The sequence below is a fragment of the Bufo bufo genome, chromosome 1, assembly GCF_905171765.1.
Source record: "Bufo bufo chromosome 1, aBufBuf1.1, whole genome shotgun sequence".
NCBI classification, from domain to species: Eukaryota; Metazoa; Chordata; class Amphibia; order Anura; family Bufonidae; genus Bufo; species Bufo bufo.
The window spans coordinates 98,073,007-98,088,806 of NC_053389.1; the positions used below are offsets into that span (position 1 = coordinate 98,073,007).

Below are 15,800 nucleotides of genomic sequence, written 5' to 3' on the forward strand. Positions count from 1 at the left end.
TAAGTGTTTTGCGGATCCACAAAACACAGACACGGCAATGTGCGTTCCGCATTTTGCGGACCGCACATCGCCGGCACTATAATAGAAAATGCCTAATCTTGTCCGCAATTGCGGACAAGAATAGGACATGTTCTATTTTTTTCGGGAATGGAATTGCGGATCCGGAAGTGCGGGCCCGCAATTCCGGATCCGGGCTGCACATCGTGCGGCCCCATTGAAATGAATGGGTGACATCACTGGATGTAAGAGGTATGTGGCACTATGTGGGAGAGGAGGTGTTCCTGCTTCTCCCCCTGCCATTTTCAGAAGGAGGATTCAAAGCTGGGTGAGCAGGCCATGGGCGGGGGGCAGATGGTGGGGGAAACTACAGGCCTTGAGCAGGATCTGGGGAGGGAGGAGAGCGGAGGAGCTTCCTGGCTGTAGCTTGTTGTATAAGCAGGCAGTGCAGCCAGGACAGACCCTCCCCTCTCGGTATGATGTGTAGAGGCAGGCCTCAACTATAGAATTTCAGCTGTACAGTGTTGGGAGTGGCCTATTATATGTAGGAGGGGCTTTTAATAATAGGCGGAGCTAAAAATTTGCGCGCATTTTTCAACTCCTGCAGGGCTTTTATAAATGGCCAGGCAAAAGAATCGACGCAGAATGCTACATGTGTGAGATTGTGGATAAGCTCTGCCTGTATTATGTTTATGTTTAAATTGTATTGGAGCCGTCATTTGGCATTCCGGGCACTAAAGGCCACTGTTTTGCAGCACAGTCAGCACACTCTGGGATCTGCATATGCAAAGCAGATGATGACTCATGCAAGCTGTTTAGATGTGAATCAGGAAGTGTTGATCTGACATGGTGAAAGCAGTGTGCTGTGAGGGACTGAATCCGATTCCATCCTGGCTTGGGGATGTCCGGCAGTGAATGGACATTCAAAGGAAGGAGAGTAGCTGTTGTCCCCTTACTGGATCCAGCTCTTTGAAAGAGAGGTTGTCCCAGGAAGACCATTTCCTGCGTGTGGACAAGAATCATCAAGCAAGGCCGCACGGTTGCTGAGAGCTTGGTGGCCATCCCGGGTAAGCGGCATCCTAGGGCCCAGAATGGACGCAGGTCAGTACACCTGATTACCAATTGTACTTTACTGTTTGGCGCCTAAAGTAACAGAGACTAGCCTAGGCCTTGTATTAGCTAGTTAGATAGGGTTATAGCTTTGTTAGGCCTTACTGTACTGGACTGCAGCGCAGTAATTAACTTGCAGGCTCTGCTGCGTCTGCCACCGGTTAGGTGTGGCCTCTATAGTGGCACAGTACGACTTGTAGGCTCTGCTGTGTGCGCCAACGGGCTAGGCCTGTCCCTCGGACAGGGACAGTGACTGTGGGCCTGGGGTATTACTTATACTGTTTGGTTCTTGTGTTATTACAGTTTCCAAATTAAAGTTTCTGTTCTTGCATATAAAGCTGGTGTCAGTGTCGCTTTCCTTGTCTGTGACTTCGCTGTATCCTGGGGAGCCCACCCCGGTACACGGCTTACACGTGCGCCGCATTTTAAACTATGAACAGGGCTTTGAAAAATGGGCAAAAGAATTGACACAGCGTGCTACACGTGCCACATTTTTTGCCTTTCAGACCCCCCCCTAGACAAAATTACTGGGTGCTCCCCTGTATATATATCCTAGTTCCTGGCTAGATGTCCTGCTTTCCCTGTTGGTTACAGGGGGCATGGCCTAACAGGACCGGTTGGCGTGGCTTAGCGGGTTGGCTGTATGGTGGTAGTGCAGGGGGGGATGGGGATCGACTAAGAAGCTAGAAGCAGCTGATTCCTGTCAGAGTTTGAGCAGGAAGCAGGGAGCCCACCACTGACAGGAGCAGACTGCACATGCGCATGGACGAGCTTGCTCTCAAGCTCCTCCATGTCGCATGCAGCCACGGACGAACTCAGCTGCAAGGTAGAGCAGGACTAAGGGGGCGTGGCTTATAATTGAAAGAAAAGCAGGCAGATGTGTTTAATGAAGTAGATTAGGAACTTCATTTTTCCCTGCCTGTCACATAATAGTGGAAAGTATTTAAAAAGTGGTTAACCCCTTTAAACAAAGCGCGTGTGACCACCTCAGTGAGGTGGATGAAGGAATAAGGAAAAGAACAGGTGGTTCTATACAGATACATTATATAAAATAACTCGGTGGCTATACTGAATTTTTAATTACATGCAAATACAAAAGTATTCAGATCCAGGTGTTGATTTAAAAAATTTAGAATATTTTTGTGGGACAACCCCTTTAATTTATTTTGTCAGTCTTGAAGTTGAAGATTTAAAGTGAGCGTGTGCGACCACCCCAGTAAGATGGACTGAGGAATAAGGAAAAGAACAACAGGTGCTGCTATACAGATACATTTTATTGAATAACTCACTGGCTCTACTAAGTTTTTAATCACATGCAATTACAAAAAGTATACAGATCCAGGTGCTGGTTTGAAAAATTTAGAATATTTTTCAAGGGACAACCACTTTAATTTATTTAGTCAGTCTTTAAAAATTACGAACATAATATTTTATAATGTTCTATCAAGCCCAGTAAACGGTTTGGCAAAAGTTATTTTCTAATCTGCTTTTATTTTCTAATTGTAAATTTTTATGCTGTTTCTGTACATGGCAATTTTGTCTGTGATGATAATGAGATAACATCTACAGGACAGGTCTTCTTAAGGGACCATTCACACGTCCGTAGTGTATTGCGGATCTGCAATACACCCGGCCGGCACCCCCATAGAACTGCCTATTCTTGTCCGCAATTGCTGACAAGAATAGGACATGTTCTATTTTTTTCCGGAGCCACGGACCTAGCTTTAGCTATGAAATATTTTATTATTTTCTTGGTCATCCACCTATACACAAGCAACATACCACGATCGGTTATCAATCGAGACCATGTTATGTACACACTGAGAAATTATCATACTGCTAGAAGATGGTGTAATACCAGTGACCTTATCACTAGGTTGGCCCATACAAGGGAGAGTCCCTTCATTTAGGAAGACCTATAAAGTTCCCTATTATAGCAAGCAATGTATATCCAAACTTTAAATAAAGCTGACATCCAAGTATAGTTAGACAGCATTCTTCTTATTCTACTTAATAAAGCAATTAGAAAAAGAGATGAAAATATAAACTAAAATTCTAGAAACAAAGATGCCAATACCTTAAAAAAGTATTTTTTTAAAGTGACACAAAAAATAGAGCTAAAAAAAAAAATCAACCTGCAAAACCTGTAGTAAGTAATAAAGTCGAAATACATGGAAAGTAAGGAGTTAATAGGTAACATACAATATATCTTGGATTAGAAGAAAAACAGGAAATATGACACAGTAATGTGACAAAACAACAGCTTGACAGACGCTGGCAGCCGGTGACTCTAGCCTGCAGGAAATAACACAAATAATCCTAAAAAACGCGGAGAGGAAACACAGTGGGAATCGATCCATTAACTCCTGAAAGCTGGGGACTGTTGCAGCTGATGCGCTGGCAGCTTCCTGCAAGGAGTTCCCCTTGCATTATGTATTACAGGCCGTTGCTAGGAGACAAGGCGATTATACACGGGCGCCTGGGTCAAGTGGTGTGTGTGCGTATGTGAGGGGGTTTCAGAAAGACGCACATTCTGTGTGGGAAGATGGAATAGAAATCATCTGAGTAATTAGCTGCTCTGGATAAGAAAGACGCAGAGAAAGATCAGGTGGGAGAAAACGTGGGGAAAACATCTCCCCGAGCCAATCAACTCCTCTATGGTCTTACACTTCTCTGCAAAATGCTTTTATTTGGCTGAATAATTCATAGTATATTAAACCGATTATTAGGAGCATAGAGGCAACTGCGACGCCAAAAGTCTGGGCAGATTTTGCAATTCCAATGACAAGGCCAACTTTCAATGAATAGACTGTGTAGGATCCAATTAAAACACAGAATTGCCTCATGGTTCTCAGTGAATGTACCTATTCCCCTTTTTTTTCTCACGAGATGAGGGACAACATAAGAAAGGACATTTTTATGCTGCAATGATTATGATAGGGAAAGAAAGAAAGTATGTAAGAAAAGGCATAAGATGCATAGATACGAGATAGATAAAGTAGATTAGCGTATTTTTCGAGTCTTCTAGTCTGAATGCTAATGACCGTTTCCATTATGGAAGTGGTCATTAGCATGCAGGAGGCTCTGCGCTGGCCGTACTCCCCTCCAATGTAATTCTTCCAGGTCCTGCTGTGGTGTCCTGAACGTATACAGCGACAGGACGTAGTGCACGTAGGTGTGTGCACTATGACCTTACGCTGTGTGCATCAGGTCACAGTACACAGTGGGACCCTGAAGAGGCGGCGCTGTGAGTCCTGGATATGTGGATATGTTCTGAGGTCTGATGGGGGCTGGGGGTGCGATCTGAGGCTGATAAGATCTAATTGGGGTCTTATCGGAGTCTATTTGGGGCTGATCTGAGGCTGAGTGGGGCTGGGGAGTCCGATCAGAGGCTAATGGAGGCTGGGGGGGGGTCTGAAGGGAGGCAGATGGAGGCTGGGGGGGTCTGACTGAGGCTGATAGATCTTGGGGGCCTGATTTTGGAGTCTGATCTGAGGTCTGATGAAGAATACAGGTCTTATTAGGGGGTCTGCATTGAGGTATCATGGGAAAAAAAAAAATCGTATTTTCCTCCTCCAAATCTTAGGTGCATCTTATAGTTCGGTGCCGTCAGATTCCGTGTTGCAATCCCATTACTTCACACAGAGCTGCAATATCGACCACCCTCCTATATTACACCAGGACAGTCATAAAAAATTTTTTACCATCAAAGATCAACCACATAGGACAACTGTCAGCGTCAAAGGAACCATCTACAGGCCGCAATGTTGTCATTGGTGTGTTTAGGACTAAATTAATTTAGGTGCTCAGTATGGAGAAGGTCTTCTGGATGCCTTGTCCACGGTGTAGTTTCCGGTGCTGGTGTACTGCAGCCCAGCTCCCATTCACTTGAACCTGGGCACTGCTGTTACACAGGGCTTTCTGCTTCCGACCCTGAGCAATGTATAGTTTCTGAAGCCTGCAGCTGCTGAAATGCCTGATTAATAGGGGTGCCAGGTGTCAGGCTCCCACCGATCTGAAATTTATTAGCTATCTAAGTCCCAGAACACCCCATTCACCTTAGCCTACAAGATACCTCTGTGCATGTCTTTTATACAGCACCAAACCAAATCACATGTAATGGCCACACATGTCACTTGTCCTGGCTTGGGACAATGAGCAGTATGAAGAAGTTACTACCAGTTCCACTCACGAACAGAGCTGAGCTGCAATACCAGACAGTGTAAAACTGGGTGCCTATGTGTATGAGGGGGCGCAATTTTCATACAACTGGCCATAAACTTGAAAAGCTGAGATATTCAAGCTCATTAATGGAAGTTTTTATGTGCTGCACCATCACCACGTGTGGCCAAAGCCCTACAGCACAACGTTTGGCTCCAACCTGCTCTTGTCCATACTCCCAAACCTTTCCTGTGTCAGCCATAAAGTGTCGCCATTCAGCTCAGTCATCACAAATATGACATCGGTATCTGCCTTCTGTCACTTCTACAGGTCCACGATATGATGTAGAACAGCACACTTATAGGTTAGGTAACCAGGGTGATGGACCGGGTCCATCCCCTGGTTAGAGAGAGTCTTAGCAGGGCAGAGCTACAGACAAGACCTACATGTGCAAGCTACTGCAAACTATGCCAGAGAACCTTTATTTCTGAGACTGCACCCTGACTTCTATATGTACTACTACTCCCATCATCTATTTATAAAGCTAGACTTATTATTATTTATAGCAACCAACGGGCCTGGGTATTGATTCCACCATCCACCAGCCCATTACACTTGATCTCTTGCCTTGTACCCTGTCAAACACTCATCAAGGGCACCCCAACTACCATCAGGCAGAACCCCAAGAAAGTCCCAGAGTGCTCCAAGGAAAGAAAGGGTGCCCCCTCCATTCACTGTGCACCAAATTGAGGACTGCGAGTACAACCAAAAAAAGACACTACCACTCCTCCTCTCCACCTCCCACACGGGCTCACTGCATATCATGAATCAGGACCCCAAGTATATGGTAGTAGTATAGTCGCAGATTTGTTACAGATCTTTTTGTGACTGACTGTTCCACAAATCTAAATATGGTTTATCAAAACACGCACACAGTGCAGAAACAATTCAGATGGATGGGCTCCTGGGTTCGAATCCGACCTAGGACAACATCTGCATGGAGTTTGTATGTCCTCCCTGGGTTTCCTCCGGGTACTCCAGTTTCCTCCACACTCCAAAGACATACTGATAGGGACTTTATATTGTGAGCCCCACTGGGGACAGCTTGATGCTAATGTCCGTAAAGTGCTGCGGAATATGTCAGCCTTATATAAGTGCAGGAAAAAATAAATAAAAATGGATGGAACCAATTTTCAGTCAAAACTATTTCCTAAGAATGGCACTACATTCGATCATGGCGTTACAAAGGATTAATAAGAATCTGGATTAGGATTACCTGTTTTAAAGGCAGCAGCATGAACTCTTCAGTCTTGGACACCTCTACAAAGTGCTGCAGGACATACTTGTGCGCGGACTTGAGCAGGTCGCTGCAGGAATGCGTGTCCGCAAAGCTACGGATGCCAAGGCAGTTGGATGGGTCTAGCTGGCTGAGCAGGAACTTGCAGCAGGCATCTCTCACTCCATTCAGCTGCAGGAGACTGGCGGCTGGCAGCAGAGTCTGGAACAGGGAAAAGCTGGGTGTCAGTGGGCGATTCTGCAATGATTGAATAGTTTGCACAGCTACGTACAAAGCCTGCAGTGCACTGTGTGATATTTCTGCATGACGCAATGATAGACTCAAGGTCTAATGCACGGATGGCCAACCTGAAGCTTTCCAGCTGTTGCTAAACTACAACTCCCAGCATGCCCAGACTGCTTACAGCTATCGGCTTACAGCAGGGCATGGTGGGAGTTGTAGTTTTACAACAGCTGGAGAGCTGCAGGTTGGCCATCCCTGGTCTAATTCTTCTGTTAGTCACTCAGTATTGCACAAAATTTGGAAATATCCTTATATTTCACTCTAGGTGCCAATGACAAACATACAGTAGATATAAAAAGTCTACACACCCCTGTTAAAATGTCAGGTTTCTATGATGTAATAAAATGAGACAAAGATAAATCATTTCAGAACTTTTTCCACCTTTAGGGTCCATTCACACGTCCGTTTTTTCTTTCCTGATCTGTTCCGTTTTTTCAGGAACAGATCAGGACCAGATCTGGACCCATTCATTTTCAATGGGTCCTGGAAAAAAATCGGACAGCACAATGTGTGCTGTCCGTTTCCGTTGTTCCGTTCCGCATGTCCGTTTAAATATAAAACATGTCCTATTCTTGTCCTGAAAAATCGGATCCTGGACCAATACAAAGTCAATGGATCCGCAAAAAACGGAAGACATTCGTATGTCATCCGTTTTATGCGGATTCCGTTCCTGGAAATTAGGCTTCCTCCCCAGTATTAAATGTGCCCCCCTCCCTCTATATTCATTGGTGGCCAGTGCGGCAGTGCGGATTCCCAGTAAGTTTTCTACAGATCTGATTTTTCACTTCGTGAAAAACTCAGATCCGACAGTATATTCTAACACAGAGGCGTTCCCATGGTGATGGGGACGCTTCTAGTTAGAATATACTGAGAACGGTGTACATGACTGCCCCCTGCTGCCTGGCAGCACCCGATCTCTTACAGGGGGCTGTGATCTGCACAATTAACCCCTCAGGTGCTGCGCCTGAGGGGTTAATTGTGCATATCATAGCCCCCTATAAGAGATCAGGGGCTGCCAGGCAGCAGGGGGCAGACCCCCCTCCCTCCCCAGTATTAAATGTGCCCAGTGCGGCCTCACCTCTCCCCCCCCCCATCATCGGTGGCCAGTGCGGATTCCCAGTATTAATAAATGTGCCCAGTGCAGTGCGGATTCCCAGTATTAATAAATGTGCCCAGTGCGGTCTCACCTCTCCCCCCCCCCATCATTGGTGGCAGCGGAGAGTACCGATCGGAGTCCCAGTTTAAATCGCTGGGGCTCCGATCGGTTACCATGGCAGCCAAGACGCTATTGCAGTCTTGGCTGCCATGGTTACTTAGCAATAAATATAAGCATTATACTTACCTGCGAATGCGAGCTGCGATGTGTGTCCGGCCGGGAGCTCCTCCTACTGGTAAGTGACAGGTCTGTGCTAAAAGCAATGCGCCGCACAGACCTTTCACTTACAAGTAGGAGGAGCTCCCGGCCGGTCAGACATCGCAGCTCGCAGTCGCAGGTAAGTATAATGCTTGTATTTATTGCTAAGTAACCATGGCAGCCAAGACTGCAATAGCGTCTTGGCTGCCATGGTAACCGATCGGAGCCCCAGCGATTTAAACTGGGACTCCGATCGGTACTCTCCGCTGCCACCAATGATGGGGGGGGGGGGGGGGGGAGAGGAGAGACCGCACTGGGCACCGATGATGGGGGGGGGAGAGGTGAGGCCGCACTGGGCACATTTAATACTGGGGAGGGAGGGAGGGGGGTCTGCCCCCTCCTGCCTGGCAGCACCTGATCTCTCACAGGGGGCTATGATTCGCACAATAATTGTGCGGATCACAGCCCCCTGTAGATCGGGTGCTGCCAGGCAGCAGGGGGCAGTCATAGACACCGTTCTCAGTATATTCTAACTAGAAGCGTCCCCATCACCATGGGAACGCCTCTGTGTTAGAATATACTGTCGGATTTGAGTTTTCACATGTTTCCGTTTTTTGCGGATCCGCAAAAAACGGATGACATACGGAAACATTTTCAGGAACAACGGATCCGCAAAAAACGGACCGAAAATCGGGATGTAGAAAAATACGGACGTGTGAATGTAGCCTTAATGTGACCTATAAACTGTACAACTCAATTGAAAAACAAACTGAAATCATTTAGGTGGAGGGAACAAAAATAAACTAAATTAATGTGGTCGCATAAGTGTGCACACCCTCTTATAACTGGGGATGTAGCTGTGTTCAGAATTAAGTAATCACATTCAAAATCATGTTAAATAGGAGTCAGCACACACCTGCCATCATTTAAAGTGCCTCTGATTAACCCCAAATAAAGATCAGCTGCTCTAGTTGGTCTTTCCTGAAATTTTCTTAGTCGCATCCCACAGCAAAAGCCATGGTCCACAGAGAGCTTCTAAAGCATCAGAGGGATCTCATTGTTAGGGCTCATTCAGACGGCCGTATGCCATATGCAAATCTTTTTTTGCGCATTAGATGCGGACCCATTCACTTCTATGGGGCCCTTTTCTATTCCACGATTCTGCAAAACAAATGAAACATGTCCTATATACTTGTCCGTGAAAATCAGGACATGGCCCCATTGAAGTCTATGGGTCCGCAAAAATACTGAATGCTATCCGTTTTTTGCGGATCAGTTTTTTTGCGGATCCGTAAAAAAAAACGGATAGCATTTAGTATTTTTTTCGGACAGCATACGGCCGTCTGAATGAGCCCTTAAGGCTCCATTCACACGTCCGCAACGTGTTTTGCGGATCCACGGATCCGCAAAATACGGAAAGCGGCAATATGCGTTCCGCATTTTGCGGACCGCACATTGCCGGCACTAATAGAATATACCTGTTCTTGTCCGCAATTGCAGACAAGAATAGGACATGTTCCATTTTTTTGCAGAACGGAAGTGCGGACCTGGAAGTGCAGATCCGCAATTCCGTGTCCGGGCAGCACATCGTGCTGCCCCATAGGAATGAATGGGTCTGCAAATCCATTCCGTAAAATGCAGAACGAAATTGCGGACGTGTGAATGGAACCTTAAGGGTATCAGTCAGGAGAAGGGCACAAAAGAATTTCCAAGGCATTAGATCTACCATGGAACACAGTGAAGACAGTCATCATCAAGTGGAGAAAATATGGCACAACAGTGACATTACCAAGAACTGGACGTCCCTCCAAAATTGATGAAAAGACTAGAAGAAAACTGGTCTGGGAGGCTACCAAGAGGCTACAGCAACATTAAAGGAGCTGCAGGAATATCTGTCAAGTACTGGCTGTGTGGTACATGTGACAACAATCTCCCGTATTCTTCATGTCTGGGCTATGGGGTAGAGTGGCAAGACGAAAGCCTTTTCTTACGAAGAAAAACATCCCAGCCAGGCTACATTTTGCAAAAACACATCTGAAGTCTCCCAAAAGCATGTGGGAAAAGGTGTTCTGGTCTGATGAAACCAAGGTTGAACTTTTTGGCCATAATTCCAAAAGATATGTTTGGCGCAAAAACAACACTGCACATCACCAAAAGAACACCATACCCACGGTAAAGCGTGGTGGTGGCAGCATCATGCCAAGGGGCTGTTTTTCTTCAGCTGGAACTGGGGCCCTACTTAAGCTAGAGGGAATTATGAACAGTTCCAAATACCAGTCAAAATTGGCACAAAACCTTCAGGCTTCTGAAAGAAAGCTGAACATGAAGCGGAACTTCATCTTTCAGCATAACAACGACCCAAAGCATACATCCAAATCAACAAAGGAATGGCTTCACCAGAAGAAGATTAAAGTTTTGGAATGGCCCAGCCAGAGCCCAGACCTGAATCAGATTGAAAATCTGTGGGGTGATCTGAAGAGGGCTGTGACCAGGAGATGCCCTCGCAATCTGACAGATTTGGAGTGTTTTTGCAAAGAAGAGTGGACAAATCTTGCCAAGTCAAAATGTGCCATGCTGATAGACTCATACCCAAAAAGACCGAGTGCAAATCAAAAGGTGCTTCAACAAAGTATTAGTTTAAGGGTGTGCACACTTATGCAACCATATTATTTTATTTTTATATTTTTTCTTCCCTCCACCTAAAAGATTTCAGTTTGTTTTTTAATTGAGTTGTACAGTTTATAGATCACATTAAAAAGGTGGAAAAAGTTCTGAAATGATCTTAGTCTCATCGTTTTACATCACAGAAACCTGACATTTTAACAGGGATGTGTAGACTTTTTATATCCACTGTAAGTGTATATGGTCAGCATTAGACAACACGAGGTAGTGTCAGTGAAAGAATTTCAGATATGCTTCAACCTCACTTTTACATTCATGACACTGTCCCATCAAAACATTTCTGCCACTAATAACTGATAAAGTTAACACACCGATCTACAAACTAAAGCCTCGTTCACACTGCAGTGAATCACAGACATGTGCTTTCCATGTTCTACATGGACAGCGCATGGATGATTGTAATGTGTATGTTAGCACATCATTGGTTTTCAACCGACAGTGGGTCGGTGCAAAGTCGACATGCACTACTTTGGGTCTGTGAAAAACCGCTAACAGCACACAGATAGCATCCATAGTTAGGTCAGTGGTTTTTCACTGACTGCTGGTAAGAGATGCTCTAGAAACCAGTATTCAGCCTAGTGGTATACGTGGAATATCGATCACACATGCAGAGCAAAAAACGGACAAACACATCATTCACGGACATCTTCACGCCTTATCACGGATGTCATCACCGATACGGAAATGTGAACAAAGCCTAAGGCTACACACGGAATAAACTCCAGTACTCTGTTTGGGCAGAGGGACAGAGTACCAGAATTACTGTATCCGGCACAGCTGGACACAGCTTTGTGGCCCAGGTCACCAGTGACTATAATGGGATCCGACAGCAATCTGGGCAATTTCCAGCATAAATGCCAGCATTCGGATGGACAGGAAGCACTGCAAGCACAACTTTTTGTCTGGCCAAAAGCCGACATTTATGCCGGAAAGCGTCCAGATAGCCATTGGATCCCATTATAAGTCGATGGGGATCCGGCAGGCTGGCATAGCAGGACACGGTAAACTCTTGTACTCTGTTCCTCTGCTATAAGAGAGTACTGGAGTTTATACCGCATATGCGAGTGTAGCTAAGATGTACATTTGGTGGAGAACAGGCAGACAACTCTGGTGCCACATCGGAAAGTCTGCCCATCTTCATTGCAGTGCCCAAGGAAGATCTAGTAGCCCCGCTAATTAGATTTTACAGAATCATGCCGACTGTTATCCAATGTGTAAGGAGTCCGCACCCATGATTCTTTGTTCCTAAGGAGATAAGCAGTGCCAGATATGTTCCAAAGCAGCGTATCGACTCTGTATCAAATTATATGCACACTCAGCTGATCAGCATCATTATGATTGGACATAAATCTAATGTCTATGTGCAGAGAGTCTTGGAGGAGCCGGTGCAGAGGATAAGAGTAGTAGTGTCCCTGAAGTGTTGTGTCATGGTGTACTCCCTCAAGCCATTACTCCCTGGGGATTGGTGCAGTGGAAATGTAATATTCAAAAATGAGGCCACAATGAAGCGGAAAAAAGTATCTTATACTAAGTGCACCGTAAAACTTCAGGTACATTCAACAGCAGCAATCGCCAAGTGCAATTTTCTGGCATCAGTAAGGAATATGGAGGCAGGTTTGTTTGCTGCAGTTTAGCAATATTATTGTACTGGCCTAGTAGTAATCTGGGTGATGGGTGTCTTAGTTGTAGTCCCTCACCTGACAATAGCGTCATTAAATGCTGGTTGTATCTGTTCCCTATACTGTCTGCCTTCTCAAGGATTTACTTGAGGCATCATTAAGTTGATCTCTCTGGAGAACCTCTCTTAGGGCTCTTGCACACGAGCGGATGCCGTGCGGGTAATCTGCTGCGTGAAAGAGAGCCAAGCCCCATTCCAGACAGCAGAGACACAGAGCATTAACATGATTGATAATGCTCCATGTCTCTCTGTGATCTTTTTATTACAAAATCACAGTGAGATAAAGTTGTCACCCTGATTTTGTAGTAAAAAGATCAGAGAAGCAAAGAGTATTATCAATCATGTTAATGCTCCGTGTCTCTGCTGTCCGGAACGGGGCTTGGCTCTCTTTCACGCAGTGGATTCCATGCATGGGATCCGCTCGTGTGAAAGGAGCTCTGTAGAGTGCTTCCTCTATCCTCTATGTCGTCACAGGAACTCTTTCCTGGCAGGAAGCAGGACTAGCTCACTCCTACCAAGTGGGGAAGAACAGGGTGGTCAGCCATGTTCCTTGCCAACCATTTGCCATCCATGTCCTTAACTGGTAATAATGGCTATATATACAAAATACATAACAATGCATAACATAACTATTTACAATAGTAGTACCCCCAGGTCTATATGGGTGATTTTACAATATCACAAGTAGACTGGTGACAGCCTGCCATATCAGCATACCCTTCTCTCCTGCGGTCAACATTACATTAGCCAACTACCACGATGGTTAAAATAGATAGGTAATGGGTAAAACCTAGTACTACAATGTCAGGTGCAAACGTTAAGCAAGCAAATAACAGATGCATGTAGTCATATGGCAAATTGGAATAATAAATCTATATGGAGATTAGGTGGATTCTGTGCAGTGACATCCAAAATACCAACAGAATTCTCTGCCAGTGTGACATGGGACTAGATGGAATGGAGCAGACTGCCTGCTTGGCATGTGCAGCGACCCTGCCTGTACTCCTACGTAGGGTTCGCAGAGCATAAGTCATAGGGACTTCAGTGTGAAGACATGTATGCTTGGTATGTGACACAGAAATACAGTACCTAATGGTTTCCCATACCTGTACATTTCCTTCTCCGACCACGATCTCTGCCGTGTAAGCATACTGAACCAGCTGCTCCAGTGCTTGAGGGTCAATATCGTGCAAAGTCACATGGGTCTGCCGACTCTCACTCATCTCATCTGCAAGGAGAAAAGTAATACAAACCCATTATGCTTTGTACGGCGAAAGCAGCCATAGCGTGAGCTGGACTGGATTAACATATCTCTGCCAATTTTATAGAGGTTTTCTGTTTGACACGACAATCCTAAGCAGCAAGGGTGCATGTGGACTGCCATGTCATCTTTCAGTCTAGGACAATCTTCTCCCTCTGTGTATAAGGATGTAACGGTTATAGGAAAAAAGGAGACTAAAGATGGCCATACACTAACGCCATATTCAGAGGTGATTTTAACGTGTGTATTCACAGAGTGATTTACTACAGTCTGGGCTTACACCATAGAAGCATGCCCTATTTTTGTCTACAGTCGTGGCCAAAAGTTTTGAGAATTACATAAATATTGGAAATTGGAAAAGTTGCTGCTTAAGTTTTTATAATAGCAATTTGCATATACTCCAGAATGTTATGAAGAGTGATCAGATGAATTGCATAGTCCTTCTTTGCCATGAAAATTAACTTAATCCCAAAAAAACCTTTCCACTGCATTTCATTGCTGTCATTAAAGGACCTGCTGAGATCATTTCAGTAATCGTCTTGTTAAATCAGGTGAGAATGTTGACGAGCACAAGGCTGGAGATCATTATGTCAGGCTGATTGGGTTAAAATGGCAGACTTGACATGTTAAAAGGAGGGTGATGCTTGAAATCATTGTTCTTCCATTGTTAACCATGGTGACCTGCAAAGAAACGCGTGCAGCCATCATTCCGTTGCATAAAAATGGCTTCACAGGCAAGGATATTGTGGCTACTAAGATTGCACCTCAATCAACAATTTAAAGGATCATCAAGAACTTCAAGGAAAGAGGTTTAATTCTGTTTAAGGCCTCTTTCACACTTGCGTTGTTGGGATCCGGCGTGTACTCCACTTGCCAGAGGTGCCCGCCGGATCCGGAAAAACGCAAGTGTACTGAAAGCATTTGAAGACGGAGCCGTCTTCAAAATGCGTTCAGTGTTACTATGGCACCCAGGACGCTATTAAAGTCCTGGTTGCCATAGTAGGAGCGGGGAGCGGGGGAGCGGTATACTTACAGTCCGTGCGGCTCCTGGGGCGCTCCAGAGTGACGTCAGAGCGCCCCATGCGCATGGATGACGTGATCCATGTGATCCATGCGCTTGGGGCGCCCTGACATCACTCTGGAGCGCCGCACGGACGGTAAGTATACTGCTCCCCCTCTCCCCGCTACACTTTACCATGGCTGCCAGGACTTTAGCGTCCCGGCAGCCATGGTAACCACTCTAAAAAAGCTAAATGTCGGGTCCGGCAATGCTAAACGACGTTTAGCTTAAGGCCGGATCCGGATTAATGCCTTTCAATGGGCATTAATTCCGGATCCGGCCTTGCGGCAAGTCTTCAGGATTTTTGGCCGGAGCAAAAAGCGCAGCATGCTGCAGTATTTTCTCCGGCCAAAAAACGTTCCGTTCCGGAACTGAAGACATCCTGATGCATCCTGAACGGATTTCTCTCCATTCAGAATGCATTAGGATAAAACTGATCAGGATTCTTCTGGCATAGAGCCCCGACGACGGAACTCTATGCCGGAAGAAAAGAACGCTGGTGTGAAAGAGCCCTAAGAAGGCTTCAGGGCGTCCAAGAAAGTCCAGCAAGCGCCAGGATCATCTCCTAAAGAGGATTTAGCTGCGGGATCGGGGTGCCACCAGTGCAGAGCTTGCTCAGGAATGGCAGCAGGCAGGTGTGTGCGCATCTGCACGCACAGTGAGGCGAAGACTTTTGGAAGATGGTCTGGTGTCAAGAAGGGCAGCAAAGAAGCCACTTCTCTCCAAAAAAACCATCAGGGACAGATTGATCTTCTGCAGAAAGTATGGTGAATGGACTGCTGAGGACTGGGGCAAAGTCATATTCTCCGATGAAGCCTCTTTCCGATTGTTTGGGGCATCTGGAAAAAGGCTTGTCCGGAGAAGAAAAGGTGAGCGCTACCATCAGTCCTGTGTCATGCCAACAGTAAAGCATCCTGA

The 15,800-nt window shown here is 45.7% G+C and overlaps 1 protein-coding gene across 6 annotated transcripts in view; it reads right to left on the bottom strand.

Annotated features, from left to right (window-relative positions):
* Positions 1-15,800, bottom strand: part of KLHL17 (kelch like family member 17) — a 99,872-nt gene that overhangs the window by 32,368 nt on the left and 51,704 nt on the right. For all 6 annotated transcript variants that reach the window (XR_005778111.1, XR_005778110.1, XM_040427137.1 and 3 more), the window contains 2 exons: positions 13,668-13,789; positions 6,545-6,766 (listed from right to left, as the gene is read on the bottom strand). Coding sequence is in view for 4 of the 6 variants with exons in the window: in XM_040427137.1 (XP_040283071.1) it covers positions 6,545-6,766; positions 13,668-13,789 (344 nt within the window). In the remaining 2 variants the exon portion in view is untranslated. The remainder of the gene's footprint in view (positions 1-6,544; positions 6,767-13,667; positions 13,790-15,800) is intronic.